Raw genomic sequence first — 18,755 nt, 5'->3', positions numbered from 1 at the left:
GCTCTTCAAAGTTGGATTGTATACATATTTTGAAGTGACCTTGACCCTTAACTATGGAAGATAACTGTTTCAAACTTAAAAATTATGTGGGGCACATGTTATGCTTTAATCATGAGACACATTTGGTCACATATGATCAAGGTCAAGGTCACTTTGACCCTTATGAAATGTGACCAAAATAAGGTAGTGAACCACTAAAAGTTACCATATCTCATGGTAGAAAGAGCCAATAAGCACCATTGTACTTCGTATGTCTTGAATTAACAGCTTTGTGTTGCATGACCTTGGATGACCTTGACCTTGGGTCAAGGTCACATGTATTTTGGTAGGAAAAATGTGTAAAGCAGTTCTTAGTGTATGATGTCATTGCTAGGTTTAGCTGAAGGTCAAGGTCATGTAAAGGTCAAGGTCAAGCATGTGAGTCGTATGGGCTTTGCCCTTCTTGTTTGTTTTAAATTTGTATTGATTTTCACATGTTGTTTTCTTTTTAGTTCCGTTTGATGTTTTCTTCCCCCGTTTTCTCTTGCATTTGTATTGATTTGATGTTTGATGTTTTCTTTTTTCTGTTTTGTGTTGCATTTGTTTGTGTGCTTTGTGTTCAGTGTGCATCACTACATCATAGAGAAACAGGCTGACGGCATGTACAGAATTCCTCAGGGAATACTTTTCGCCAGCCCAGTGGACCTTATCCTTCACTACCAAACCAACACTGACGGCTTCGTTACCAGACCCACAATCCCGTGCAATCGTTCCCATGGCCAGTCACCTGTTGCTTTTCGCGGAATCACGTACCAGCAGCTGGAGAAAGCCATGCAGATAGAAGCCAAAAAGATTGTGAGAGCAAAATGATTTGATACAGTCGAACCTCTCCTAGCAAACCTCTCTCGATTATTATAACCTACCCATTATGACCACCTCAGAGTATCCCCAACGATATTAGTTTCCAGTATTAAAACTATTATCCATCTTTTTGTAGCTGCCACCTCTTAATGACGACCATTTTTTGTCAGTTTCTCGGGTGGTTATTTTGGTCATTATATACTGTTTTATTTCTAATTAACTAATTGTAGTTGTTGTGTGTTTTTTGTTGTGTGTTTTTTTGTTTTGTTTTACAGGAGTTAGTTAAAACTCTAAAGAAAGTTGTTTCATGAGTATTTTGGCAGAAGTTAGATTTATCATCATGGTATATTTATACCAGCCATTGTTTGGAATGGCATTTAAATGGTGACAATCTTGATTTGTGCATCCTGTACGGCAGAATGGCTATGTTCAGATAAGCTGTTTCCTTGAATGACAATTATCTTTATTTTTGGAACCTGTACGGCATCTTAATGGCTGAGTTCAGATATGCTGTGTCCTTGAATGACAATCTTGGTTGTTGCATCCTGTACGGCATCTTAATGGCTGAGTTCAGATATGCTGTGTCCTTGAATGACAATCTTGATTGTTGCATCCTGTACGGCAGAATGCTGACGTGGACCGAGCGATGGGTCCTCTGCGAGACACGCTAGTGAAGAGAGTGGCGGGGAACCTTCACATTGACCATGCCCTGGTTCCACACACACACTTATGATTGTTGTTTCTCCACCACAGAATGCGGACGTGGACCGCGCGATGGGTCCTCTACGAGACACGTTGGTCAAGCGAGTGGCGGGGAACCTTCACACAGACATGCCTTGGTTCCACGGCAAGCTCTCGCGCCAGGAGGCAGAGGATCGTCTGGAGAAAGACGGACACGAGGAGGGAAAGTTTCTGTGAGTATCCCCTAGCTGTGAGTATCCCCTAGCTGTGAGTATCCCCTAGCTGTGAGTATCCCCTAGCTGTGAGTATCCCCTAGCTGTGAGTATCGTGTAGCTGTGAATATCCTGTAGCTGCGTGTATCCCGTAGCTGTGTGTCACAAGATGAGGCAGAGTTTTCTGAGGAGCATGTACATGCACTTAACATGGTTATAAGTGCTGTCGGCTCACTTGCATAACAGGAAGGAGTGAAGTGTTTTTGAAGTGGCTACTGGTTTCTTTGGCAATGAGAAATATTGCACATATATATATGAACAATGATGGCTAGTTTGTTCGTAATAAAACATTGTGTAGCAGCCTCGCTGGTGCTCCCATGCGGTCGCCTTCACGCGGCGGGAGCGTTTAAACAGAGTTACCCCACCCCTTTACTTCTCTTCTTTTGTCTTATTTCTGCCTTACCAGTCCTTTCACCTATATTTCCTTCCAAGAAAACTCTCCCTACTATTCCCTGCAGTTTTCCAATTCTTTTCTTGTTGTCTTATTTCTACCTGACTGGATCCATCACCTTTATTTCACTTACCAAAAGTCTTCTTTTCCACATCCTTATTTCTCTGCACCCCGCATGTCGTAAGGCGACTAACGGATTCTGTTTCTCCTTTTACCCTTGTTAAGTGGTTCTTGTATAGAATATAGTCAATGTTTGTAAAGATTTTAGTCAAGCAGTATGTAAGAAATGTTTAATCAATCAATCAATCAATGAGTCTTATATCGCGCATATTCCGTGGGTACAGTTCTAGGCGCTCTGCAGTGATGCCGTGAGAGATGAAATTTTATACGGCCAGTAGATTGCAGCCATTTTGGCGCATATTTACCTTTCACGGCCTATTATTCCAAGTCACACGGGTATAGGTAGACAATTATTAACTGTGCCTAAGCAATTTTGCCAGGAAAGACCCTTTTGTCAATCGTGGGATCTTTAACGTGCACACCCAATGTAGTGTACACGGGGGGAGGTTTGTACTGGAAACTTGCATTCTCCCAGTAAGGTCATATATTGTACTACGTTGCAAGCCCCTGGAGCAATTTTTTGAGTCACTTGAGAAAAAGTGACTCTATGTAATCGGTCAGTGTTAGTCTGTCCGGCCGGCCGGCCGTCCGTAGACACCACCTTAACGTTGGACTTTTCTCGGAAACTATCAAAGCGATCGGGCTCATATTTTGTTTAGTCGTGACCTCCAATGACCTCTACACTTTAACGATGGTTTCGTTGACCTTTGACCTTTTTCAAGGTCACAGGTCAGCGTCAAAGGAAAAATTAGACATTTTATATCTTTGACAAAGTTCATCGGATGTGATTGAAACTTTGTAGGATTATTCTTTACATCAAAGTATTTACATCTGTAGCCTTTTACGAACGTTATCAGAAAAACAAGGGAGATAACTAGCCTTTTCTGTTCGGCAACACACAACTTAACGTTGGGCTTTTCTCGGAAACTATAAAAGTGACCGGGCTCAAATTTTATGTGAACGTGACTCATTGTGTTGTGAATAGCAATTTCTTCCTGTCCATCTGATGCCTCATATAATATTCAGAACTGCGAAAGTGACTCGATCGAGCGTTTGCTCTTCTTGTTTATTAGTGCTTTTGTGAACAAGAAACACTTAACAAGTGGCTCTATCCCATCTCCCCCCTTTCCCCTATCCCATCTCCCCCCTTTCCCTCGTCGCGATATAACCTTCGTGGTTGAAAACGACGTTAAACACCAAATAAAGAAAGAAAGAAAGCCTCGCTGGTCCTGGGTTCTGTGTTCAGCATTTGTTTTGTGAGTAAAAAGTTTGTTTTAACACTGGTTGGCTGTTGTTGGTGTTCTAGGTCAAGCTTGTGCAGGTGTTTTGAGTCGTTTGCCTTGAAGGCCAGTAATTACATTTTTTCAATGATGAAAAGAAACATAATGTAGCCAGTTAATTGGCGCATGAATTAAAGCAGCAGACGAAAAAGGGGTGATGAACTTCATTTCGTTTTTAACTTCACTTTGTTCTTGTTGACAGAATTCGTCAGAAGGACGAAAAGGACACCTTTGCCCTCACCCTCAGCAGTGAAGGACGACCACGCCATTATCTGATTGCCCTCAAACAAGATTCACGCTTAGCGATAGAGGATGGGCCTAGATTTGATTGTCTTATGATGGTGAGCGTTCTCTTTGGCTTCAGAAAGCACAAGCATGTACATATCGATGCAAGCAAGGAGACAGACAGATGTGTACACTTATGAATGCATACACACACACACACCACACACACACACACACACACACACACACACACACACACACACACACACACCACACACACACACACACACACACACAAACACACACAAACACACACACACACATACACACACACCTCCGCATGTATACATGCAGGCATGCATGCAAAGACATGCATATTCACATGCACACATACTCTATGGTACACACACAAACGCTTTAAAGTTGAAATAAGGGTGTGCTGTGTTTGTGTGCATTTAAGATGATCATAGAAAACATTTTGTAAATTTCGTGTTATATATATATATGTGCCAGAGGCTCGTGAGTCCCTTGATATTCATCCGCTGGGTCTTGACTGAAATACAAGCCATATAAAAAACCACTCGTGTTGTAACCTCTATATATAAGATTTGGCAAACTGTATTTCCTCCTTTTTGACGATGTTCTATTTCCACATCATTGACGACTACGTGCACTGTGTGTGTCACAGCTGGTGGATAACTACCACAATAAGTCGGACGGCCTGGCCTGCAAGCTGAAGCAGCCATGTTGTCGACCCGGATTCAGTAGCAACGACTTTGACCGTAAGTGCTTTACATAGTTGTCCTTCCTTTTCGTCCATTTGATCAGTGATGGCGCTAGTATTTTTTCAAACCGGTACGCAAACTTTTATCATGCAAACAGTCCAGAAAAAAAACGGTAGGCTGGTCATTGGAACCAGTAAGAGTTCGACTCAGAGTACTGGTTTTGTTGTTTTACCAGCGAAAAAAAACGGTAGTTGCAAAAATCAACCGGTAGGTCATACCGGCAGCCAATTTTGTTCCGGTATGTTCTCATTTCAACCGGTAATATACCGGTAATTACTGGTTAACGCCAATACTGTTTTATGTTTGCTAGAACTTGTGAAGTTATTTCAATAACTTTGATAATTTAAGGGGTGCCCAGACCTGGTTACTGTACGAAATTTGCGTACAATCTTACGAAATTGAAGACCGCTGTATGATTATACGCCAGACATTAAAATCATACGCAAAAAAAAAAATCAATCGTACGCGTTTTTTTGTGTTTGTTCTTTTCGTATCCGTGCCTAAATCACGAAAGGGAGGCAACCGTACATCAGCATCGGTTTGGTACGTCATCCGCCTATCGAGTTGCGCATGCGCATTGCGGTGTTTCTTTTAAACTGTCCAAGATGGCTACACGCGAAAAGCGAGCTCACGAAACCGATTCAGAAGATGAAGGGGACAGTAAAGAGCTTCGGAAGTACAATCAGGTTTTCAAGCCGAGTTACTGCAAAGACTTTCCTTTCGTCACTTCGTCGATGAAGGGAAAACACCACGCCTTCTGCAAGCTTTGCAGAACGGACGTTTCGATCAGCCACGGTGGAAGTTATGACATCGACAGACATGCGAAAGGCAAACGCCACAAAGAAAATGCAGCCGCGGCAGGTTCCTCGTCAGTTGCCGGGTTTTTGAAATCAAAGTCCGAATTGTACAGCTTAAAATTCTGATTGTACACATTTTTAGCCTCATTTGTACACCAGGAAATTTTAGTGGTAATCAGGTCTGGGTGCCTCATCTTTAGTCAGGTTGTCTGTGTTCATGTAATTCTACCTGTATTTTGGGGTGCCAGGAGACTGCATGCTTCACAATATCTCTCGCTTGCTGTTGAAGTATTAAGAATGCTAAATTAAAGATTGAATTAAAATGCTTCCTGTTGTTATTTGATCATGGTATAAGTGATCTACCCTCCTTTAATTTTGATTATTTAGTACTGATTAAAATTCAAATAGATTATTTATATGGCACAAATTCTATCATACTTCTAAGCGCCTGACAATGATTCTAGCTTTAAGGTGTTACGAGTGTGTTCGGGTTGCGGTTCTTGCTCATGTTTATACTCACTGAGTTACTTCCCTTGGATCTGGATCTGGATCTGGATCTGGATAAACCGCCTGGGTTGGTGGTTTGCGGGTGCGAATGCGTATACGCACGGTTCAGTGTGCTTTCGCGAAAGGGTGTGTCATATGCACGGCTAGAACTAAGATACTTCTTGATTTCAGTAAATAGTTTCATTACATGTCAACTAGTTCGTTTTTAAATGATTTTTTAGAGATCGCCAAGTGGTATTGTGTGAATAACATCATTCGATCGATTGTACGCACGGCGCCGTGCTTCTAGTAGCTCAGTCCATTCCTTCTTTCCGGTGTGGAAACAGACGTGTTTCTGGCGAAAGAATCGGCGTTTTCAACTCGCCATATCTTCATATTCATTCGGACTAGAACAACGAAATATAAATTTCTTGTAAAAAAAATCCCGAGCCTTGCGACTCTGGTAGTCATTTTCTTACGCGAAGCGGCCTTTGGTAGGTACGACAGTTTTAGTCCCAAGTATATCTAAAACGCACGTGGACGAGTTTTCAATGGCGTATTTGAAGTCTGTGAATGTTGTGATTACAAATCATTTCGGGGCACCCCTCAGTCTATACGCACAGACAAACAAATTGCATGGAACGAAAGTTGAGAGGCTGGACTGTAAGTTGTTGTTTTGACTTCTACAAATCTCGCAGGTCTTTTATGCAAAACAGACTCAAAATTGCATTGTTCACGCAAGTGTAGATGACGAGACTATCGAAGGAATGGAATACACTTGCCTACAGATATAATAGACAGACACTGTCTATTTATATCTATGACTTACCCTAGCCCATATGTTAGAATAAAGAACATACTTTGCTCTTTTGAATGATGTATGATTTGGCACTGTACACAGGATTTTAGACCTGCCCCCGAAGTGATTTTTCCATAAACCTGTCAAAAAGCTCACTCTGTTTTGGCCGTAAAAAGCGCCCAAATGAAGTCAATTTCTAACCTGTGTCGTGTGTTCGAAGGAGTACATCTCAGCGATGCCATTGCCTTGCAACCTCAAAGAAATATATTTTAATAACCCGCTAAATGAACGTTTTTTTAGTGTGAAATAGTCTAAAAGCCGGAGATTTGCTTCGTTTCTTTGCTGCGACACAAAACCAAAACCAACTATAGATCTGCGGTGACATTATGAGTTCGTTTTCGACATTGCAGTGAAGTTGCGTGGATCTTCGACGATTCCCGTTCGGTTTAATGTGGATAGAGCTTTGATTGAATGTAACTGCTTTGAAAAGTTACAACATGAGTCCTTGGGATCGATGTTTTTCGGTAAACTTCTTCGTATCCTTGACTTTACTTTTGACTTGAACAGATCCAGATCGGCTGGGGCTGTTGATCGCACACAGATCTATATGAAGTTGACTCGACACGGCGAACCGCCGAATCCGTGCCCTCTCGTCGGTCCTACCCCCAAATCCCTTACCAGCCTCAGACCCCACCTCACCATTCTAACCTCACTGGCGTACTATGTGTGATTATCCCTTCCTCATGAAAGAGAAAGTGGAGAAAGGGGAAAAATGAAGATTTTTTCTTACTAGACAAGTCAGGGATAGTCAGGGATTGTTGACATGTACATTGTCAAGAGGTCAAAACAAATTTTAAAAGCTGTTGGACACTGCACTAGTGTTGCTCTAATCAAGGCGAGTCTGGAACAATAGGTTCACCCCACCAAAAAGTCAACATGGAATTAGTTATGATTTTTTTTGCCTTTTTGCTTGGGTACGGCCAAGTCAAAAAGGTGAATAGTCAAACAAGTTCAGTTTGGGGTCTTTTTCAAATCTGTTTGCTGCATCTTTTCTGTGACCATTCTGGCTATGCACTGACAGTCAAAAAAGTGAAGAAGGGGGAAAATGAAGATTTTGGGTGTTGGTTTTTTTGGGACAAATTTTGAAGAAGGGAAAAAGGAAGATTTTGGGTGTTGTTTTTTTCTAAGTCCAAAAAAGATTAGAAATATTCATAACAAATTCAGTTTTGGGTCTTTTTCAAATCTGTTTGATGCATCTTTTCTGTGACCATTGTGGCTATGCACCGACACACAAATAAGTGGAGAAAAGGGAGAAATGAAGATTTTTTCTCACTGCACAACAGTCAGGGATTAGGGTTACATGTTTACATGTACATTGTCAAGAGGTCAAAACAAATTTTAAAAGCTGTTGAACACTGCACTAGTGTTGCTCTAATCAAGGCGAGTCTGGAACAATAGGTCCACCCCACCAAAAAGTGAACATGGAATTAGTTATGATTTTTTTTAGCCTTTTGGCTTGGGTACGGCCAAGTGAACAAGGTAGGAAAGGTTAGAAATAGTCATAACAAGTTCAGTTTGGGGTCTTTTTCAAATCTGGTTGATGCATCTTGTCTGTGACCATTGTGGCTATGCACTCAAAGTCAAAAAAGTGCAGAAAGGTGACAAATGAAGATTTTTCCTTCTTTCAAGACAATGTGTGATTTGGCACATTTTGCCTCAGTCTTTATCAAGAGCCTGTCTAACCCACTTTGAAGCTGTTGGAGACTGCAGTAGTGTTCCTTACATCAAGGCGAGTGCACAATGGTGCATTTCGACCCCCCCCCCCCCCCTAATGTTCACTTTAATATCAATCAATCAATAGATATTCAGTCACAGTTTAACTAACTCATTCACCCTCATCACTCACTCATCCATCCATCACAACAACACTGTTTGATGCACAAACTGACTGCCTTCCACCCTGGGAAGCCGCTTCGCTTCGCAATAACAACAACAACACTGAAAACTCGCCGGGAAATACCCCCACCACACGTGTCACACGTGTGCTTGTTTCTTCCGACTAATATCAATTTTGGAGAAAAAAAAGGACAAAACTGGATGAAAAATTCTACGGCCCCAGCAATCTCATTACTCTGAAAGGGGAACCGGAAGTGGCTGGTCCTCAGGTTTCGAAGTTGACCGATATTCCCACTAAAGTGACCTAGATCCAAAGCCAGCCATCCATTAGAATGCCGCGAATTGTTGTTACAGCCCCTGACTTTTTTATGTACGGAATCCGGTAGTCTTTTTGTTGTTGTTAAATAATTATATTGCCAAACGTTATGACATTTTGGGATAATTGAAAAAGTTTCAATACACATTGGCTGAGCACCTGTGTGCTCAAAGGAAATGTCGCTTGTTTTTATTAAAACTAATTTTCAATGGTCATTCGTGCAAACCGTCACACAAACATGCGTGCCTCTGTGCCTCTGTGAGTATGCGTGTGGCTGCTTTCATAGTTAGGGTGCAAGCGTTTTAATCATTTACCCCACACCAAAAGCCCCCCCCCCCCCCCCACACACACACACACACCCCGATACCTGTCAAATTCCCTCAGAATGCATGAACAATTCCGTTACCTCAGATCATCACCAGGAAAAATTCCTCCGCATCCAAAATATCAGGACTTTAGATATCAGATACCGACTTTATGTAATGCGCTTCAAAATCATATTCGCAAAGAGAGAGAGAGAGAGAGAGAGAGAGAGAGAGAGAGAGAGAGAGAGAGAGAGAGAGAGAGAGAAAGAGAGAGAGAGAGAGAGAGAGAGAGAGAGAGAGAGAGAGAGAGAGAGAGAGAGAGAGAGAGAGAGAGAGAGAGAGAGAGAGAGAGAGAGAGAGAGAGAGAGAGAGACAGAGAGAGAGAGAGACAGAGAGAGAGAGAGAGAGAGAGAGAGAGAGAGAGAGAGAGAGAGAGAGAGAGAGAGAGAGAGAGAGAGAGAGCACCCATTGCACACCGGTTCGACCGAAGCTAAGTTAAGAATAAACTCCTGTTGTGCAGCGGGTTAAAGTATTCCCTCATACCTCGGAGATATACCTTCACTCGCTCGCAGCGACGTCACGTGACGGAAAGAATGTTATCACACCATTGAAATGACATTCTTTCCGTCCCCTATAGGCGACGAAATAGGTCAAATTTTGTGCACTTTTTAGTGGAAAATGCTTCGACGCCGGAGCGGGTACTGGACCCAGTGCGGTTGTAGTGCAAGTGCACTACAAAGGCACTGCACCCAGTGCCGATAAGCGACAGCATTTTGTTCCACCATCTAAAATGTCACGTGACGTCGCTGCGAGCGAGTGAAGGTATATCTCCGAGGTATGAGGGAATACTTTATTCCGCTGCACAACAGGAGTTTATTTTTCACTTCTCTTCGGTCGTAGCGGTGTGTAATACCTCGAGAGAGAGAGAGAGAGAGAGAGAGAGAGAGAGAGAGAGAGAGAGAGAGAGAGAGAGAGAGAGAGAGAGAGAGAGAGAGAGAGAGAGAGAGAGAGAGAGAGAGAGAGAGAGAGAGAGAGAGAGAGAGAGAGAGAGAGAGAGAGAGAGAGAGAGAGAGAGAGAGAGAGAGAGAGAGAGAGAGAGAGAGAGAGAGAGAGAGAGAGAGAGAGAGAGAGAGAGAGAGAGAGAGAGAGAGAGAGAGAGAGAGAGAGAGAGAGAGAGAGAGAGAGAGAGAGAGAGAGAGAGAGAGAGAGAGAGAGAGAGAGAGAGAGAGAGAGAGAGAGAGAGAGAGAGAGAGAGAGAGAGAGAGAGAGAGAGAGAGAGAGAGAGAGAGAGAGAGAAAGAGAGAGAGAGAGAGAGAAAGAGAGAGAGAGAGAGAGAGAGAGAGAGAGAGAGAGAGAGAGAGAGAGAGAGAGAGAGAGAGAGAGAGAGAGAGAGAGCTGGACACGAAGAAGGGAAGCTACAATCGCCCCAGGCCATATATACTATTTGTTTCCTGAGCCTGGACCATTGAGACGGTTACCTCATAGATCTGTTCATTCTTCAGTTTGTCGGTGTCAAAAGTCCACACAACCGTTCTTTGTCCCGTTCCCGTACCAACCAAGGGCTGCTGCCACAACAATGGAACGCTGCGCAAACGGCCGTTCATGAGAGTGACTGCTGTAACAGCAAAACTTGTGTGAAACATAAGTAATCAATTTATCCACTTGACTATATTCACAACAGGGACCTATCACTCTGCTTTGCATGTTTTTATGCCTACGGATTTTCAAATACTCTGCAACACATGTAACCCAAATTCAACATGTGCCCGTACAATACCGCTGCTTTTATGAAAACATTGCTTCGGCCATGTTGATTTTAGCGACAAGGTGGCCGCGTTTGAGTTTGAGCGAATTAATGTCCTCCTTGGTGGCGTGAAGGAGGGCTAGTTTGCTGTCAAAGCCCTCTTTAGAAAGTTCCTCCGCCACCGTGCTGGGGAGCTGCGCAGACCATTTGTCGAACCGAAAAGGATCTCCGCTGGATTCCATTCTAAGAGCTTGTGAAGAGCGCTGCTGCGACGCGGGCGCAGGTAAAAAGCCAAGTGAGCGGCCCACTGCTGGTCAGTCAAACATGCCTGACATCAGCTCACAATTTAAGACACAAATGCACCATAAAAGCATGCAGACCGAGGGGTTGTGACTGGTGGTACCCACCAGCCACAGGCACAGTAAAAAGAGAGTTTAAATTATATTTATACTAAATAACACTTTAATCAACCAATTTTCTTGTTGGAATTGTAAATCGCTTTGAGCTGTAAATCATGACTTGCGTTATAGAAAAGTGTTTTCTTTTCTATTTTTCATTGTTAGGTGGATTTCAGCGTTTTAGTACAAGCAGTGGCGAGCCGGCAAAGACTCACTCAATTTGTGTGTGCGCTTGAAAGCGCGCGCGTGTTTGTGTGTGTCAATGTGTGTGTGTGTGTGTGTGTGTGTGTGTGTGTGTGTGTGTGTGTGTGAGAGTAAGTGTGTGTGTGTGTGTGTGTGTGTGTGTGTGTGTGTGTGTGTGTGTGTGTGTGTGATCAAAAGTTGACGAGGGAGGGGGGGTGGTTGGTGGGTTGGGATTGCGCCGGGGCACTAAGGACACTAATTGTTTGTAGTGCGATTCAGGCAAAACTACGGGACAGATGTTTATGTAACCTTGCAAACAAGTGTTCTGACCCCCACCCCTTCACCCGCATTCAAACACTTGGGTCAGTGCTCTTCCAACTGACCTCCTAGGCTCACAAATGATTTGTATCTTCACCTTTTTTCAGCCAAGATATGGGGTGGGGCGGGAAACATTTTTGAGTAAGAAAAAAGGAAACGCTTTAAAAAAAATTGTTAAAGGTATTGTGAACAGTGAACTTATCTGTATTCAAATGTGGTTTAATTTGTGATGACATTTTGTGTTATAACGTTTTTACCACTAAATTAAAACAGTCTGGTTTTCTTCGCGTTTTCGATGTACACTCTTGATATATAAATACTGACACTCCTCTTACAAACCCTGGTGTGTGTGTGTGTATGTGTGTGTGTGTGCGTGTGTGTGTGTGTGTGTGTGTGTGTGTGTGTGTGTTTATGATTAGTGGGGTGGGCGGGTGGTGGAGGGGGGTGGTATTGGATCGGGGGGGGGGGGGGGGGGGAGGGGTTGGCAGGGGGTATCGGTGCACTAAAGGCACCAAGTGTTTGGGTGCTTGTGTTTGTATTGCGATTCAGAGAAAACTACTATACAGATTTTTATGAAACTCTGCACACTTCTCCCTACCACCTGACCTACTGGGCTCCCAAATGAACGTTTTCATCAATTTTTGTCAGTCAAGATATGGGGGTGGGGGTGGTGCGGGGATAATTGTGGAGTAAGCAATAAGGAAACACGTTATGGTTTTCTTAGGTATTGCAACGGTATATAGTGAAGTTAGCTGTGTTCAAATTTGTTTATGATCTGTCGAGCCAATTTTGTGTTACAGCGTTTTTGAGTGATAATTGTTGTGTACGCTCTCGCCAATCCTGGATAATTTTCGGCATGCACATTGATAAGTACCGTATTATAATAAAGTGATACTCTCCATTATTTTAACTACACAAAGTAATGTTTTATTGATCTTTTCTAAAGATAAAAATGTCAGTTACGATGACGTTACGAATTACAGTGTTTTCTGTAAGGTCATATGTGTCCACCCGGTACCCCCCAAAACTGACAAAACTCTTATAAAAAAAAAATGAATAAGAAAACAACGTTTTTTGTCTGTCTGCAGTTGTGGACATATAGCTTAGAGAAACATGTGCTCAAAATGTGTAATGGATTTCACGTGCGACTTTTTGTTCTTACTTGTGTTGAGGTGGGGTGGGTGGGGTGGGTGTATGCCCCTTGATCAGTCTCGGGCGCTCTGCGACCTCGATTTACACTATTGAATTCTAAAAACACCCCCCTTACAAACTAACTGATCTACCCTGGTGTATATATATATATAATATATAGAGAATGGTTTGCTTCTTAGTTGGATTACCATGGGTTGACAACTCTCGCCATCAGTACCACCTGACCACTGATGAGACACAATAGTGTCGAAACACGTGTCTGGTCTAGGTACAAATACAATGGTCCTCCTCAGGACTAGATTACCTTGCGATACGTCCCCCACAAAGGGACTTTGCTCTGTAAATCTCGGTCCCCCTTGAGGAGGGTCTGATGCTCCCAATAGGCTGTCTGTGAAGGGATACTTATTTCTTTCTCTATCTCTGCTAAGAGATTTTAACAAATCTCGGAAGAAAGTCTCTGCTGACTTTCAATTGTTTCTTTCACAATTTCTGATGTTTTATATATATGTGTGTGTGTGTGTGTGTGTGTGTGGTGTGCGATTCATAGAAATTTACTGGACAGATCTTCATGAAACTTTGCACACAAATGTTCCGACCCCCAACCCTTCACCCTGATTCAAACTCATGTATCACAAGTCCAGCGCTCTACCAACTGACCTACAGCGCTCCCAAATTATTTCTTTTTATCATTTTTGTCAGTCAAGATAATGGGGGTGGGGTTGGTACGGGAATAATTGTGAAGCAGACAATAAGGCAACAACTTATTTTGTTTACAGGTATTGTATATGTATACAGTGAACTTAGCTGTGTTCAAGTTTAGTTATGTTTCTGTCGAGCGAATTTTTTTTTAAATACGTTTTTACTACTAAAGGAGTTATAATTTAATGTGTACACCCTCGAGAAACCTCGATCATTTTCTGAAAATGCACGTTGATAAGTACCGTTTTATGATAAAGTTATACTCTCCATTCATTTATATACACAAACTAATGTTTCATTTATCATTTGTAGAGCTAAATATGTCAGTTGGGATCATGTTAAGAATCGCAGTGTTTTTCGCAAAATCGTACTTGACAACCCCCAGTAAAAAAATTCTAAAAAAAAAGTTAATACGTCAACCTCTTTTTTTCTTTGCACAGATGTGTCCATATTGCTTAGAGGAACCTGTGCACAAAATGTGTAATGTTTCTTTCACGCGATTTGAACACACAAGTAACCCCTTAAGAATCGCAGTGTTTTTCGCAAAATCGTACTTGACAACCCCCGGTAAAAAAATTCTACAAAAAAATTAATACGTCGACCACCTGTTTTCTTTGCACAGATGTGTCCATATTGCTTAGAGGAACCTGTGCACAAAATGTGTAATGTTTCTTTCACGCGAATTTTTTTAAAATACGTTTTTACTACTAAAGGAGTGATAATTTTATGTGTACGCCCTCGATAAACCTCGATCATTTTCTGAAAATGCACGTTGATAAGTACCGTTTTATGATAAAGTTATACTCTCCATTCATTTATATACACAAACTAATGTCTCATTTATTATTTGTAGATCTAAATATGTCAGTTGGGATCATGTTAAAAATCGCAGTGTTTTTCGCAAAATCGTACTTGACAACCCCCAGTAAAAAAATTCTAAAAAAAAAGTTAATACGTCAACCTCTTTTTTTCTTTGCACAGATGTGTCCATATTGCTTAGAGGAACCTGTGCACAAAATGTGTAATGTTTCTTTCACGCGATTTGAACACACAAGTAACCCCTTAAGAATCGCAGTGTTTTTCGCAAAATCGTACTTGACAACCCCCGGTAAAAAAATTCTAAAAAAAAAATGAATACGTCGACCCCCTTTTTTCTTTGCACAGATGTGTCCATATTGCTTAGAGGAACCTGTGCACAAAATGTGTAATGTTTCTTTCACGCGAATTTTTTTTAAATACGTTTTTACTACTAAAGGAGTGATAATTTTATGTGTACGCCCTCGATAAACCTCGATCATTTTCTGAAAATGCACGTTGATAAGTGCCGTTTTATGATAAAGTTATACTCTCCATTCATTTATATACACAAACTAATGTCTCATTGATTATTTGTAGAGCTAAATATGTCAGTTGGGATCATGTTAAAAATCGCAGTGTTTTTCGCAAAATCGTACTTGACAACCCCCAGTAAAAAAATTCTAAAAAAAAAGTTAATACGTCGACCCCCTTTTTTCTTTGCACAGATGTGTCCATATTGCTTAAAGGAACCTGTGCACAAAATGTGTAATGTTTCTTTCACGCGATTTGAACACACAAGTAACCCCTTAAGTAAGTAGCTGAACAAGATGTTTTTTCTTTGCTGTGTCTGTGTGTACCTGACTATTAAAGTGTGTTCCGAAACCTGATAGTTAAGTATGCGTTGAAAGCTGATAATTGTAATTTGTGGTGGAAATGCTTCTCCCCATGAAAGTGATGCGGAACTGAATGAGCTGCTGTGTTTTCAGAGTACATCCAGGACCTGGGACCATCTGACACACTTGTGAGTATAGAATCAAGTTTGTGTGTTTGCACACCTGTAGTTTAAAAAAACCAAGAATAGGTAGTTATTGGAACATTAAGTGGGTACACGTTATGATTCAAGCGCCTCGAAGTTTAAACATTTATTTGGAGAAAAAGTTCCAACATTTTCATAGAGTGTGACTTGCCGTTTGTTTTACTTGCAGCCTCGACGAGCACCCCCGGTACCACCTGATGATGAGACTGATGCTAATGAAGGTAATTTTTTTTTCTTCCCCAGTTTCGAATTACCTGTGTCTTCGTAACAGGGTCATTCTCAGAGTCATGGTCCAAAAGCGTGACATTCTCACGTGGTCATTGAAAAATAAAGTTCAAAGAAAATCGTTGAAAACTTCATGTGCAACATAATAGGGTGTGATAAAACTATAAGTGAACAAAAAGCTCAAGGAAACTTGTTGGTTTCCCTTATATGGAGCGGCACAGGTACGTAACCGTCCAAAACCATGTTCGGTCGAGGCATTGACAATTTGACAGACACGAGGTTAAACTGCAAGTCACGCGCTCAATAACCAACCATGTCTACTGTTGTGAGCATTTCTGGTTCCAGGCCCACGACAGGATGAAATTGTGTTCAAGTAGTTTTATTAAAAATATTGTTTATTATTTAATTAAATGCAAAAATGTCTTGTTCGGTCGAGGCCAAGACCTTCTCTGAGATTCATGTTGCAATTACCGGCAAACAAAACTATATATTTAGTATCAAAAGCTGTGTTTGTGTAGCAGTAATGCAGACCTGTTTACCAGTACGATTTGGGCGTATTTTGTACGCCAAATTATTATCAGTACGCAAATACGCGACACACGCACAAAATACGCATAAGAAAAAGTCTAGAATACGTTTTCCGGTGTTGGTGTGCTGATTACGGGATGGTACAACTAATACCGGTTTCGGTCGAAGGGAGATAACTATGACAGCGAGTCTTCAGCTGTGGAAACCTTGTTCAGTTGTTGGCACGTGCGATCGTCTGGACAATCGTGGCAAAATGAAGCGGTAAAATGTGACAGTTTCGGATGACTGTACCAAGTCTAAACAGCAGAAGCAGCAGATTTTCTTGGAGAAATATAAGAAAGAGCCATGAATTGTGGAGTCTACTATGGGAAAAAGTCATGCACACGAACTGCAAGTATTGTAAATCAGATTTCTCCGTTGTCCATGCTGGGAAATATGACATCGAACGACACTGCAGTTCCAAAACTCACATGGACAAGGTTGCTGCAAAGAAATCCGCTGAAAGCTGCCAAAGAATTATTAAGTTCATTCCCGCAAAGCAAATCCTGCCAGAAGAAAAGGCTGTAGTCCGTGCTGAAGCAATGTTTTCTGAGATGATTTTAAAAATGCATTTGCCACTGTCAACCGCAGATGTTATTTCACGAACTTCATCTTTTCATTATCAATCTGCTTGGAAGACACTGGTTATAATGTTATAAACTGACAGGTAAATAAAATTGTTTTATCCCTGTTGTATCGGAAGGAGTTAAATTCTGAAGATGTTCACAAGACATGCTATTCTTACACAAACACGTTTGCACCCATGGCCCACGTACGTTTTGCCTAGCCCATATGGCTTTGCTTGCAAAGTACACCAACTTTTTGAAAAATACACTTAACTTTTTGAAAAAGTACTCTTGCCTCAGGTTTAGGGTAAACAGGTCTGAGTAATGTGTATAAATAAAATGTCCCTGCAAGGTAGATCCAACACATTGTTATTGTGTGCCCATGAGTGGTTATCTGTGCCGGATAATTCGTGACACCGAACAGCATTTTGGGCCCGGTCAAATTACTGCGTTAAAAAAAATAAAAAATAAAAAAAAATGTTTTTTTACGGATATTGTGGTCATAAACATGCACATAATCTCTTTGCACCTGTACACTTTGTTTGCACTCTTCATTCTTAGTTTACTGGAGATAAACGTCTGTTTTTTGTCAAGAGAGGAATGTCACAAAATGGCGGCTTTCAATCAGCCGATTTTTAGCAAACTAAAATGTCAAACAAATTTGCAATGAAAAAGTAGTCAAATTTGGGTTGAAAACATATAAATGTATTCCTTGAGACACAATACAGATACAGCATGTAGTTGATTTGATGGAAAATGATGGTTGTAAATCTTTCATGAAGTAGGTCACCCCCCTCTGGGACAGTAATCTGAGAATGACGCAACAAGGAGTGTCGGAGGCGCGTAGACGGAAAAATGTTACTTTAAAGAATTGTCTTAGCTAGCTTGGTAATAAAATGTTACTTTAAAGAATTGTCTTAGCTTGGTAATAAAATGTTACTTTAAAGAATTGTCTTAGCTTGGTAATGAAATGTTACTTTAAAGAATTGTCTTAGATTGGTCATAAAATCATGTTAAAAGTTACTGTGTTGCAGACAGACCAGCATAAAGTGTGACATGTACTGTGTTGCAGACAGACCAGCATAAAGTGACATGTACTGTGTTGCAGACAGACCAGCATAAAGTGTGACATGTTCTGTGTTGCAGACAGACCAGCATAAAGTGACATGTACTGTGTTGCAGACAGACCAGCATAAAGTGTGACATGTACTGTGTTGCAGACAGACCAGCATAAAGTGTGACATGTACTGTGTTGCAGACAGACCAGCATAAAGTGTGACATGTACTGTGTTGCAGACAGACCAGCATAAAGTGTGACATGTTCTGTGTTGCAGATAGACCAGCATAAAGTGACATGTACTGTGTTGCAGACAGACCAGCATAAAGTGACATGTACTGTGTTGCAGACAGACCAGCATAAAGTGACATGTACTGTGTTGCAGACAGACCAGCATAAAGTGACATGTACTGTGTTGCAGACAGACCAGCATAAAGTGACATGTACTGTGTTGCAGACAGACCAGCATAAAGTGACATGTACTGTGTTGCAGACAGACCAGCATGAAGTGACATGTACTGTGTTGCAGACAGACCAGCATAAAGTGTGACATGTACTGTGTTGCAGACAGACCAGCATAAAGTGACATGTACTGTGTTGCAGACAGACCAGCATAAAGTGTGACATGTACTGTGTTGCAGACAGACCAGCATAAAGTGACATGTACTGTGTTGCAGACAGACCAGCATAAAGTGTGACATGTACTGTGTTGCAGACAGACCAGCATAAAGTGACATGTACTGTGTTGCAGACAGACCAGCATAAAGTGTGACATGTTCTGTGTTGCAGACAGACCAGCATAAAGTGACATGTACTGTG

The 18,755-nt window shown here is 41.6% G+C and overlaps 1 protein-coding gene across 2 annotated transcripts in view; it reads left to right on the top strand.

The window, feature by feature from the left end:
• LOC138966152 (tyrosine-protein kinase SYK-like) overlaps nucleotides 1-18,755 on the top strand; it is a 36,571-nt gene that overhangs the window by 6,636 nt on the left and 11,180 nt on the right. For both annotated transcript variants that reach the window (XM_070338272.1, XM_070338273.1), the window contains exons 3-8: nucleotides 603-834; nucleotides 1,594-1,754; nucleotides 3,787-3,925; nucleotides 4,498-4,591; nucleotides 15,472-15,506; nucleotides 15,691-15,742. In XM_070338272.1, the coding sequence (XP_070194373.1) occupies nucleotides 603-834; nucleotides 1,594-1,754; nucleotides 3,787-3,925; nucleotides 4,498-4,591; nucleotides 15,472-15,506; nucleotides 15,691-15,742 (713 nt within the window). The remainder of the gene's footprint in view (nucleotides 1-602; nucleotides 835-1,593; nucleotides 1,755-3,786; nucleotides 3,926-4,497; nucleotides 4,592-15,471; nucleotides 15,507-15,690; nucleotides 15,743-18,755) is intronic.

Source organism: Littorina saxatilis, linkage group LG5 (assembly GCF_037325665.1).
Source record: "Littorina saxatilis isolate snail1 linkage group LG5, US_GU_Lsax_2.0, whole genome shotgun sequence".
NCBI lineage: Eukaryota > Metazoa > Mollusca > Gastropoda > Littorinimorpha > Littorinidae > Littorina > Littorina saxatilis.
This window is presented reverse-complemented; position numbering and strand designations above follow the sequence as displayed.